The sequence below is a fragment of the Pantherophis guttatus genome, chromosome 3, assembly GCF_059756535.1.
Source record: "Pantherophis guttatus breed Tessera chromosome 3, ASM5975653v1, whole genome shotgun sequence".
NCBI lineage: Eukaryota > Metazoa > Chordata > Lepidosauria > Squamata > Colubridae > Pantherophis > Pantherophis guttatus.
This window is the reverse complement of record NC_142065.1, coordinates 120,803,290-120,815,850: the sequence shown is the minus strand read 5'-3', so window position 1 is coordinate 120,815,850 and position 12,561 is coordinate 120,803,290. Positions and strand designations below refer to the sequence as shown.

At 44.3% G+C, this 12,561-nt stretch overlaps 1 protein-coding gene across 4 annotated transcripts in view; it reads right to left on the bottom strand.

Annotated features, from left to right (window-relative positions):
- The window catches only part of NRG2 (neuregulin 2), a 389,806-nt gene that overhangs the window by 141,918 nt on the left and 235,327 nt on the right, over positions 1-12,561 (bottom strand). Inside the window, exon 1 of one of the 4 annotated variants that reach the window (XM_087891234.1) lies at positions 5,636-5,935. The exons of the other annotated variants lie outside the window; for them this stretch is intronic. Within the exon in view, the coding sequence (XP_087747360.1) occupies positions 5,636-5,711 (76 nt within the window). The 5' untranslated portion in view covers positions 5,712-5,935. Of the gene's footprint in view, positions 1-5,635; positions 5,936-12,561 lie in introns of those variants that run through there. 4 annotated transcript variants of the gene reach the window in all.

Genomic DNA, 12,561 nt, shown 5'->3' with positions numbered 1-12,561 from the left:
TAGACGAAGCCAGAACCACGGAAAACTCGATCAACTCTACAGCGGCTCTTCAAAAATCTACCAATCCAACCATTTTGCACCAAAATGCCACCGTCCATCAAGACAGTGCTGAGAAGAAAGGGTCAACAGATGAAGAAAATGAAGTTTGCCACCTCCGATCGGTAAGAAGAGGAACTTCAGAGGGGACAATGATGGGGTGCAAGGGATGCGGCAGAAATGACGTGAGCTCAGCCTGCCACTTCAAAGATGCCGTTTGCCGGAAATGTGATAAGAAAGGGCATTTGGCAAGAGTTTGTCGCATCAAACAAACTGCTGACTATAGCACAACCCATTTCCGTGAAAACCAACCGACCTACCCGATAAGTCCCCATTAACCCGCCGGTTACCAAAGAAGATCCATGTAACGGTCCTCATTGAGGATTCACCGTGCGACATAGAAATAGATACAGGATCATCAATGTCAATTCTGTCCTGGACAACCATCCAGCGAGTAGTGCCACGAGCCGTCAAAAAGCAACTAAGGCATCAGAAGATTCAGCTGAAGGATTATCAAGGGAACCGAATCCCCGTCATAGGGCGCAGAACATTCAAAGTAGCTTTCAAGAAATTTAGCGGACCAGTAGAACTAACCATAGTAAGCGGCAACCTGGCAAACCTGCTCGGACTTGACTGGTTCACATCCCTAGGCCTGGGGATGACTGGAATCCACGCCATCCGAGACGACAGCATAGAGGAGCTGATAAAGGAATTCGCGGACATGTTCAACAGAAGTCTGGGAAAGTATAATGGAACACCTATCTCTTTCAACTTAGATCCCCAAGTCACCGCCATATAAGATTGAAGGCGCACAGAATCCATTTGCATTATGCCCGAAAACAGCCAATTAGATAAACTAATTGCCCAGGGGTTTTTAGAATCAGTTGACCATGCTAAGTGGGAAACACCCATAGTCATGTCAGTCAAGCCAGATGGCTCAGTCCGCATCTGCGCGGACTACAAATGCACATTCAACAAGGCATTATAGCAGAATGCCTATCTGGTGATCGTACAGCACCTTTTACATTCCCTGGAAAAAAGAAAGACATTCGCAAAATCAGATTTAGCACAAGCATACCAACAGCTACCGGTGGATGATGCCATAGCAGAAGCTCAAACAATAATTACTCACCAGGGAGCCTTTAAATGACACAGACGTCAATTCGGCGTCAGTGTGGCACCGGGACTATTCCAAAGTCTCATGGAATGCCTTTTGCAATGCATTCCAGGGATCATACCATATTTTGATGATGTTTTAATTTCTGCCAGCGACAACAAGGAACTATTTGTCCACCTAAGGATAGTCCTTAGCAGATTTCAAGAGGTGGGCTTAAGGTTAAAAGAGAAAAGTGTAAAATAGCTGTATCCCAGGTAGAATTCTTAGGCTACCTGATAGATGGATCAGAAATACACCCCACGAATAAAAAGATCAGAGCAATACAAGAAGCCCCCACCCCCAGGAACCAAACAGAACTGCAGGCATTCCTGGGACTATTAAACTTACAGCATCTTTCTACCACAGAAGGCAACAGTGGCCAAACCACTGCACCAACTTCTGGATAGAAAAGTTACATGGACCTGGAGCCGGAGGGAAGCAAATGCATTTGCAGCAGTTAAAAAACTCTTGTCTGAAAGTATTTTGGTGCAATTTTGCGAGTCCCTCCCGGTCACCCTCACTTGTAATGCTTCTCTGTTTGGTGTCGGGGTCATCCTCAGTCACCGAATGCCAAACGGGACCGAGGCACCGATCAAATTTTATTCAAGGACCTTATCAACTGCAGAAAGGAACTACAGCCAGCTGGACAAAGAGGCCCTGGCTGCTGTCACAGGGGTCAAGCAGTTTCACGAATACCTATATGGTAGACATTTTGAACTAGTGACTGACCATAAACAGCTCCTCAGCATACTTGCTGAAGACCGCCCCACACCAACTATATTGTCACCTCGAATGACAAGATGGACAATTTTCCTGGCTGCTTACGATTACCACCTAACTCACCGACCTGGCAAACTCCTGAGTAATGCCGATGCCCTCAGCCAGTGCCCACTGCCAGCCCACATGGAAGATTCAGCCCCCATTGAACCAGTGCTCCTCATTGAGGAGTTACCCACCAGACCGATTACAACTGATATAGCTGAATACTCAGCCAAGGAGAAGACATTGGCACGAGTGCTGGGGTGGGTTTGGAAGGGGTGGCTGCAAGGACCAGTTGGCACAGACTTTCAACCATATTGCACTCAGCAGCATGAACTTTCCATTCAAAATGGTTGTCTATTGTGGGGGGATCGGGTAATAGTGCCCCCTAATTTAAGGAGATCAATATTACAAGTTTTACATGTGGGTCATCTGGGGATAGTAAAAATAAAAGCATTGGCCAGAAGCTACGTTTGGTGGCCAAACATGGACATAGATATTACCGAATGGGTAGCCACATGTGCATAATGCCAGGACGCCAGACCCACACCCCACTCTGCTCTAGCACACAAATGGGAAACACCAAGGGCCCCCTGGTCAAGGGTGCATATAGATTTTGATGGGCCGTTCCATGGGCAAACATTTCTGGTACTAGTTGATGCGTACTCAAAATGGTTGGAAAAAATTCTAATGACCTCCACAACAGTGGAGGCAGTCATCAAAGTGCTGAGAAAACAGGGAATCTGCTATGCCCTGATCACACCATTTCATGCCACCAGTAATGGCCAGGCAGAAAGAATTATGCAATCAGCCAAAGAAGCATCTCGAATGGGCCCAGGGGACTGGCACACGCGAATTGATAAATTCCTATTGATCCAACACATCACTCCTAACACTACCATGAACAAAAGCCCATCTGAACTATTAATGGGCCACAGACTCAGGACAAAATTAGACAGGCTACACCCCAATTATACACCAGAAACACCCACCAACTCTACCAGCCAGCTCTGATCTTTTATTGTAGGAGACTTGGTGTATGCCCGTAATTATGCCAGGGGTGCTCTGTGGGTCACTGTCAAGGTAGTAAACATTAAAGGCCCCCACTCCTATAGAGTGGAGTTAGAGGACAGTCGAATTTGGAAAAGACACATTGACCAACTCTGGGGCTGAACAGTACAGTGCTAACCAGAAACAATCCAAAACAAAAGCAACAACCCCGTTGAACAAAATAAATGCCCCATGAGTACAACCAACACAAACCCAGATAACCAACAGATGCACTCACCTGAGGAACCGGGAATCCAGTGGGGAGTCATTGACGAACCAGAACCAGAAGAAACAACAATAGCCAGGGCTGTAATCCAGAAATATCCATTGGATAGCCAGGGAGCAACAACCTGACCACCACCAATACACCAACTGAACTGCGCATGTCGGAGTGAGTCTCCTGACGCCCCATCTACCTGTGTGATTACATTAGCTAGCTAACTTCTTATTGGTCAATGACCTATCTGAGTGGGGAGGGGTCTTAAGATACTCAGTAAACACTGAATGAAGCTGAAAAAGTAAAGGCTTAACTCAGGTCCGCCACCAGGCGGAAAGAATAGTTTAAATTGATTGGTCGAGCCACCAGGCAGCTCCTATATAAGGGCAGGCTGCCAGGCAGGGATTGCTGAAAATTACATTGTTACAATAAAGAGCTGAAGTCACATTTGTTGCTCTCTGCCTCAACCCACAACATAACAATTAGTGTCAACGAGATATGTATATCTAGCTATCATTATTTGTAAACTGTGATTTGTGGTTTAGCTTTATGTATAATCAACCAACTCTGATTAAACAAACCTGGTTTAGTGTAGTACATAAATTATGTCAATGTTGCAGTTTGCACAGCCTAGGAAGGCTGTGGATTCTGAAATGCCAAGCTGCCTTTCATCTAACCCAGTGAGCCAAAATAGCTGAAAATTATTTGCCCATCTGAGTGGCTGATATTTTGTTTCGTTCAAAAAAAAATCTCATGAAATCACAGCCTTCAACTGCAAAATTTTGATTTCATTCAGATAACTATTTGCTTGAGGACAGGAAATTTTGGTTCACTAGTCAGTCAAGACAAGATGCTATCTGTCAGTAGCTATTTTTTCAGATCTGGAATGACCCCAACGTATAGAATAGAAATATAATTTTCCAAATGAAAACCATCACTGAAGAGCCACTTGTCCTGGAGACAAACTTTTCAAAGGATCGTCCTGCCTCATTGTTACAAGATTTACATTTAACTTACTAAGGTCAGTAGATCTCATATTAAAAATAAATGCAAAACAGCAGAGCTGCAGTACTTACGTTTTAAAATTAGATTACTCCATTGGAAATGCTCATAACTCCATCCTGTGCATATTTGTTGCTGGTATTATCATATTGCATTTACAAAGTATGAGTAATATAAATGATCTATATGCCTGTAATTTTGTTGCTGTTCACAGTCCATCTCTTATTACAACTATTTTGCACCTTGCAATGAAGCCTAGTAATATTAACTTCCATTATTATCATCTTTGTTCCTGTTCCAAACATTCTTGATCTCCTCCAAAGTTACTAAAACCAGCATCAGACATAATTGTTTTTTCCATCTTCTCTAACATTAGTGAAACATGAAAGCATTTAATAATCAATTGCCCTATTCTGTACATAGCTCTCTCCATCCACAAGCAGATAAGAAACAAAGCAAGACCCAACAGAACAGCCCTTTCTTTTATTATCTTTCAGTAAGTGGCCATACAGTACTTCATGTTGTTCCTACCTGCCTCTACAAGTTCTATTCCGTACCTATGTTGTTAGCATCTGGGAGCTGAGGATGATAGGCAGCACTGAAATGAAAGGAAGTGAGGAACATAACAAGAGACAAGAAGAAAGGAAAACTAAACACAACCATATGGGACACAGGGAAACTGATCAGCGGTTATGCTGATCTCACAAAAACAAACTTTATCATTCAATGGCATTGCCAAGAATCCCAACAACTGAAAATGTGTGGGCAGGAAGAAAAAAAAGATGTTATATCATTGCCAACATTTTGGATGTCATTGTTAAATAAGGCTGGCATTCCTGCACTGAATAAGCTGTTACTCTATTTTTCTGAAAGACAAGAGCATTAAAGTTACATGCCTGTTATTCCCATAATACTGAATGCAAGGGAAAGTCTGCCTACCTTTTCAGTCCACCAACTAAATGTGCATCTGCAATAACCTATACTAATAAAGCAAGCTATCAGATAAGAATAATTTGGAAGAATAATTATTTTATAAGAGAAGAATAATAGAACACATGCTATGTACAGAAACAACCATTTTGGCATCACCAACAATGCTAACTGGAATTTCATTTAATCTAATACTGGTTCTGGTACTCAAAAGGAGAATTAGTTACACCAGTAACTCTCATCATTTACAGTTTGCATGAAATTTTTGTTATAAGAACATGGATATTCCAGAAAACATTTGTATATTTGTTCTTCTTAAAATTGGGGAAGAAGGGGTATTGTTCTTTAGTATTCAGAAAGCATTTAACACTGCAACTTAAGTTTTGAAAACAATATCAACTGTTTCTTAATACGTTTGCTTTGTCACAAACTGTACTGTTAGAAGCTTCTATAATGCAATAAAATGTGCTAAAAATGAAAGGTACCTTCTTCAGGATCTGTTTCTTTCTCCTTTCCCCCTTTATTCTTTTTGCCCCTTTCTCTGTTCTTCCTCTCGGACATGGTGCACTTACACTCCCAAGGAAAAGATGGAAATACTCTGCAATTCTGCTTCAAGACTTATTTGCTAGGTGAAACGTCAACTGTTTTTATATTGTTTTTGACAAAGGTAACACCCACTTCTGGGTGGAGAAGTATGTTTTTAACTACTTCCAAACAAATCCTCCAGCTGTCTAGCAGAAGTGTCAGGGACCACAACCACTGAAAATAAAATAACAAATCTTATCTGAATGACAACCATTCCTCTATTATTTATCTTTGATCTTTGCAATAAAACTTAGAATGATTCACAGCCTACCATTTTTTACAATATTCCAGTAGGCACAGAAATAGTTTGTTCCATATTTTCTGAACAAGGAAATAGAATACATAGGCATTTGTAGGTTAATCCAAGGAATATGCAACAAAGCAATCCCCTCTATCAGCATCCTGTCTTTTGAATTCACAGAGTGAATACCTATGGTTTCTGGGAAGTTTTATTTTACTGACGTTATGGTCAAAATCTTTAATCTTTAAACTAATCTGAATCATTGTAAACAGCTGTTTCTTCTCTTCACTCCTTCCATCTCCCATATCTCATTTGCTCCAATTACAGAAAGAGGAAGAAGAGAGTGTGACCACAGTTGACCACAATCCATATGATTGCAAGAAATTTATCCTGGATGTTCTTGAGCTACAATTCTACAATTCCCAGGATCCCTCCTCTCTAACTCTATGCTCTTAGAAACTGTTATGCTACTACAGGTAGAACTGCATTCCACATCTCTATGATGTCCACCCCTGGAATGGGGTGCTTGGAGAGAGAGAGAGCAAGACAGCTCTCCAACCTCTGTTTGTGTGTGTGTGTGTGTGTGTGTGTGTGTGTGAGGGAGGGAGCGATCTGAAGCCGAGGCACCCAAACTTCTGGCACTGGCGGGGGCGGCTTCTGAGCAGCCCTGAGTCAGCCAGATCCACCTGACCTACTCCCTGAGTCTTGCCGTTCTCCTCGGTCCCACCCCACCCCACTCAAGCAGCGGCAGGCTCTGCGGGACAACAGGACCTCTCATTTTTCCCACAGCATGGTGTACGCTTGCTACCTCTGCTTGTCTGCTTGCAAGCGATGATCTTCTTTGCTTCTATTGGGATGCTGGTGCGGGCACCATGGATGCATAGCTTGTTGGGGCTGAGCAGGGAAGCTGCTGCTTGAGTGCGGTGGGGATGGGGGCGAGGAGAACAGCGAGACTCAGGGAATAGGTCAGGTGGATCTGGCTGACTCAGGGCTGCTCAAAAGCTGCCCCCGCCGCCACCGCCAGAAGTTTGGGTGCCTTGGCTTCAGATCGCTCCCTCCCTCACACACACACACACAAAAACAGAGGTTGGAGAGCTGTCTTGCTCGCTCTCTCTCCAAGCACCCCATGCACAGCCCGTTTGAGGAAAGGGCACAGACGGCTGGGCGCGTTTGGCTGCAGGAGGAGGCCCAGGTGGAAGGCGGCTTTTTCAGCAGCATCCCCCTCCCCTCTTTGGATCACCCTGCAAGGGGGAGGCTCTGCCTTCACAGAAAAGGGGTGGGTGGTTTGTACGGAGGATTGGCGGGGGGATGTGCGGCCCTCTGGGATGAAGAGCAGGGCAAGAGAAGGCTCTGAGGTTCGCTTGGGCAGTCAAGCCAGAGGGAAACTCAAAGCGTTGGGGGCTTCAGAAAGGCAGAATGTGCTTTTGTGCAGCTCCTGGCTTCTGTGACATTCTGTGTAAGGCAAAATGTGCTTCTGTGTCAGAATGTGGAGCTCCTGGCACTAACAGTGAGTGACATGAGTGACATCAAACTGGCCATGCCCGCCCAGTCACATGACCACCAAGCCATGCCACACCAAGCCACGCCCACAGAACCGGTAGCAAAAGAATTTAGATTTCACCCCTGGTTCACACTAGTCTGTTATCTAAAGTCATATAGGGAGTAATAAAGGGACAAAGGAAATAGTGTATATCTGAATGTCTTAAAATTAATTTCTCTTAAAATGTTTTTTCTTAAAATAGAATAAAATAGAATAAAATTAGTGAACAACTAAAAGGATACAGTGATTAATAGATAATAGTCCTTGACTTATTATCATAATGGTGTAACAGTCATAAATTGTGATGGTCATTACCATGTGACAGAATTTATTTTTACCATTTTTGTGGCACGTTAGTGAATGATTTGGTTGTAAAGCAAACCCATTGTTTGCTATGAACTGTTTTTGCCAAAAGCTGGAAGTGAACGCAGAACACTACAAAGGGCCATAAATGGAGGCTCGCTCCTTAGTGCCCATCATTTAGTCACATGACTCTGGGGGGGGCAGCTATGGGAACTTAGGAACCCGGTTGTAAATACCTTTGGGGGAGGTCTATTGAAACTTTGAAAAGTCACTAAGTAGCCAGGAGATGCAATGGAAACCTTAACCTGGTGATGGGGCTGTGGGTTATTATTATTATTATTTATTTATTAGATTTCTATACCGCCCTACTCCCGAAGGACTCAGGGCGGTGCACAGCCAAACAATAAAAACACATACAATACAAAATTTAAAAAATAGAATAAAATCAAATTAAATAATTTTGGCCCCGACAAATTTAAAACCCCAAACTTTTAAAACCAATTTAAAATTGAATATATAAATACTAAAAAATATTTAAAATTTTAAAAATCTTTTATAAAAGAGGGGGAAAATTAGGCCAGGCCGGCCTGGTGAAATAGTAAGGTCTTTAAGGCGCGGCGGAAGGTGCGCAGATCCGGGATCCTCCGTATCTCTGGGGGGAGCTCGTTCCAGATAGTAGGTGCCCCCACAGAGAAGGCTCTCCCCCTGGGGGCCGCCAGTCGGCATTGTTTGGCTGACGGCACCCGGAGGAGCCCCTCTCTATGGGAGCGTACCGGCCGGTGGGAGGCTATTGGTGGTAGTAGGCGGTCCCGCAAGTACCCGGGTCCTAAGCCATGGAGCGCTTTAAAGGTGGTAACCAAAACCTTGAAGCGCACCCGGAAGACCACCGGGAGCCAGTGCAGCTCGCGCAGGAGAGGTGTTACATGGGAACGCCATGTCGCTCCCATTACCACCCGCGCGGCCGCACTCTGCGCCAGTTGGAGCCTCCGGGTGCTCCTCAAGGGGAGCCCCATGTAGAGAGCATTGCAATAGTTAGGGTTAGGGAGAAAGGACCACCCGTACTTGAAACTCAGAGCCTTCAATATTAAATTGTCTCAGAATTCTTTCCTCTAAACCAGGGTTTCCCAAATGCTTATATTTTTGAAGAGGTGGGGACAGAGTCCATAGGAGGTGTGAAGAACCTTTAGTTTCACATTGTTACAATAAATCCATCTCTCCCAAAGTTTCATTCTATTGTTTTTATTGTTTATTTGTATTCATTTTGGTGTTAGATTTTTAGGGAATATGTCTACATTAAGATTACAGTAAACGGTAGTCTGATGTCAAAAAGTTTAGGAACTCCTGCTCCGAACTGTATTTTGGAATCCTGCTATTGGCCTATATGCCAAGAGCAGTGAGATAAGCAATAACCTCACATTCTCCCTTTAACAAAAATCAACCTGCATTGCATGTGTTTATGAGGAGTGTTAGATACTGAAAAAATAAAAGGTTTTCCCTCTGGTCTATTGTTTGAGTGGGAAAAATACTCAAACGTGATTGGTTGAACTCCCTGACAGCTCCCTATATAAGGGCAAGAGAGACAAGCTGCTGGATTGTACATAGTTGCTGAATAAAGAGCTATTGTCTGAAGCCTGTTTCCAGTCTCTTCACTCACCCAACAGAACACTGGCGACGAGGATGGGATTCTGAAGGAGAACTGACGCAAAAAGAGCTGACAACTATACATCCAGACAGGAGGTCGGAAAGAACGGTGGCCATCTTGTGTGCCAAATTCGAAGTGGAAACACAGAGGCAAGCATGTCTGCGTTCCACCCGCCTATGCCTTTCAATCAGTCAAAGGAGAAATGGAACACTTATATGACCCGATTTGTGTGCTTCATGGAAGCCAATGATCTCCTTGGGTTATCGGATAACTGGGTGTGGAGGAGATGGCCGAAAGGCCCAGTTGGAGCCGAGTTTAAGCCATTTGTGACTAAACAGCATGAAATGTCTGTGCAAGGGGGTTGTTTCTTGTGGGGAGACCGGGTTATCATACCCCAAATTTACAGGCACCTATTCTAAGGGCACTCCACGAGGGTCATCCTGGGATTGTCTGGATGAAAGCCTTAGCCAGGAGTTATGTGTGGTGGCCTAACATGGACCAGGAAATACAGGACTGGGTTGCTAGATGCACACTGTGCCAAGAGTCACGACCAGCATCCCTTAGGGCTCCCTTACAGGAGTGGGAATGGCCGAGAGCCCCTTGGTCTAGGATACACATCGATTTCGTTGGCCCATTCCATGGCCAAACATTCCTAGTGGTAGTGGACGCATACTCCAAGTGGCTGGAGGTAATACTAATGGGCATGACCATTGCAGACGCAGTAATAAAAGTGCTAAGGAAACTTTTTGCAATGTACGGCCTGCCTGATGTCCTCGTATCAGACAATGGGCCACAGTTCACTGCCACCCAATTTGAGGGGTTCCTGGCAGAGCAGGGGATACACCAAGCCCTCACGGTGCCTTTCCATCTGGCCAGTAATGGTCAAGCTAAAAGGATAGTAAGGTCAGCCAAGGAAGCTTTGGGCAGGTTGGCACCGGGGGATTGGCAAGCCAGGGTTGACAAATTCCTCCTGTACCAACACATTACCCCCAGCGTGGTTACAGGGAGAAGTCCGGCCAAGCTCCTAATGGGCTGCTGGTTCAGATTGGTTCTAGACTGGGTTCACCCAAATTATGCTCCCAAAACAATTGAAGAGACAAAAAACAGCACCCAGTCCTTTAGCATTGGGGTCCTGGTACACACCAAAAACTTTGCTGAAGGAACCCTATGGCTACCAGGTAAGATAGAGAAGTTAACCAGCCCCCGGTCATATATAGTTAGACTAAACGATGGGCGTCAATGGAGGCAGCACATAGACCAACTACGTAGCCACCTCAGCCCAAGTACTGACACCCTGGAATCAGACCAAAAAGAGCTAAACTCCAACCACCACCACCCCTTGACAGACTCAAGCCCAATGGAGCTGGAGTACGCACCTAAAGAACCGGGAATCCAGCAACGTTCCTGCCGCAAACTGGTTCCAGTAGAATCCGAAGCCCCATCTGGAAAGCTCCAGAACCTCCCATGGGTGGACCAGGAGACAGCAGCAGGCACAACCTCTCAGGCCACTGCCACCACACTAACTGAGCTGTGCAGGTCTAAAAGGACCTGTAAAGGACTTCCGGTTTCCTTGTCTTCGGCGACGGCGGCGCTCTTTGAAGCTCCGCCAGCCCCGCCGCCTGTAGAGCCGCTTCGCGATCGAGAAGCGGCTCGAAAACTTCAAAATCCTGAGGATTGTTGGAGGAGAGATAGCAGGGCACAGGTCGAGCCCCTGTAACCCCCCAGGGAATCGTTTCTGGGGAGGAAACAGGCGCGGCTCCCTTCCAACCTGCTGAGACTCCGGGCGGCGTGGGACGATTCTGCTTCTGCAGAACAAGCCGGCTGCAGGAAACTTAAAGCGAAAGAACCAGTTTTAATAAACAGCGAAACTACCTGAATCCTGAAATTTGGAAACGCAAGTATTAGCACTTTGTTGACTTTTCAATCTGAGAAAATGCGAATGAGTGAAAGTGCTTTGAAAAAACATGGCGCCTAGCTTCAGAGTTAACGAGCCAGCGAGTGTGGATTGGTGAAGTTACTTTGTTTTGCTACAAAGTTTCCAAGTTGCTACTAAGCTGCTTTGCTTGTTATAAGAGAAATAACTGGGAAATTTTTTCCCTTTTCAATATTGGACTTTGCTTTATTTTAACCCTTGTTTGATTAAATCTGGGGGACTTTTTTAGAAGTCTTTGTGCAGGAGGGAAAGGAAAAGGAACTTCCCTCTTTAGAAAAACTAGATCACGAGCCAGGATGGCTTCAAAGAAGCAGGAAGGGAAGGCATTGGGGGGGGATCCCCCACACACAAACATCAAACGCAACTTCCCCCTGCTCAACAGCTACAAACCCAGAAAAAAGAATTTGATGTGGGAGATTTAAAAGAATTTATTTCTAAAACTCTGGATGACAAATTTCAAAAATCTCAACAGGGGATAGATGATAAACTTCAAAAATCACATCAGGAATTTATGCAGGAAATTAATGAAGTTAAAGACATGGTGAAACAGAATCAAAATAAGGTGACCAAAAAAATATCAGAAGTGGCGTCTGGCCTGGCAGAATTTATTGGGAAAGTTGATTTTAAAGTTGAAGAATTCAAATCAGAAGTTAATGTTAAGATGAAAGACAATGATTATAAAATTGATGAAGTTGACAATAAAATGCAGAGAATTGAAGATGAGATTGTTATGATACAATTCCGGGCGATGGAATTTGCCATACGGCTTCGGGGAATTCGAGAGGAGGAGAGACAGGACTTGAGACAGGTTTGCTCTGAAGCCTTGGCTAAGATTTTACAAGCTAATCCTGATTTGGTATTTCATAAAATAGATAAAATTTACAGAGTGAACTCTTGGGTGGCCAGACAAAGACAATTGCCTAGAGATGTGGTCATATACTTTACTGAGAGAGAAATTAGAAATGATATCCTGCAAAAATCTTTTCACACTTCTGTACAAGTGGGGGGCTCACGACTTGAAATTTTTAAAGAATTACCTCCCAAAATGCTGAAAGCTAGAAAAGAATTTGGTTTTCTTGTTAAGGAATTGAAAAATTTACAGATACCCTTCCGGTGGGACGCACCAGCTGGGATAATTTTTAGATATAAGGGAGAAGGATATCGGTT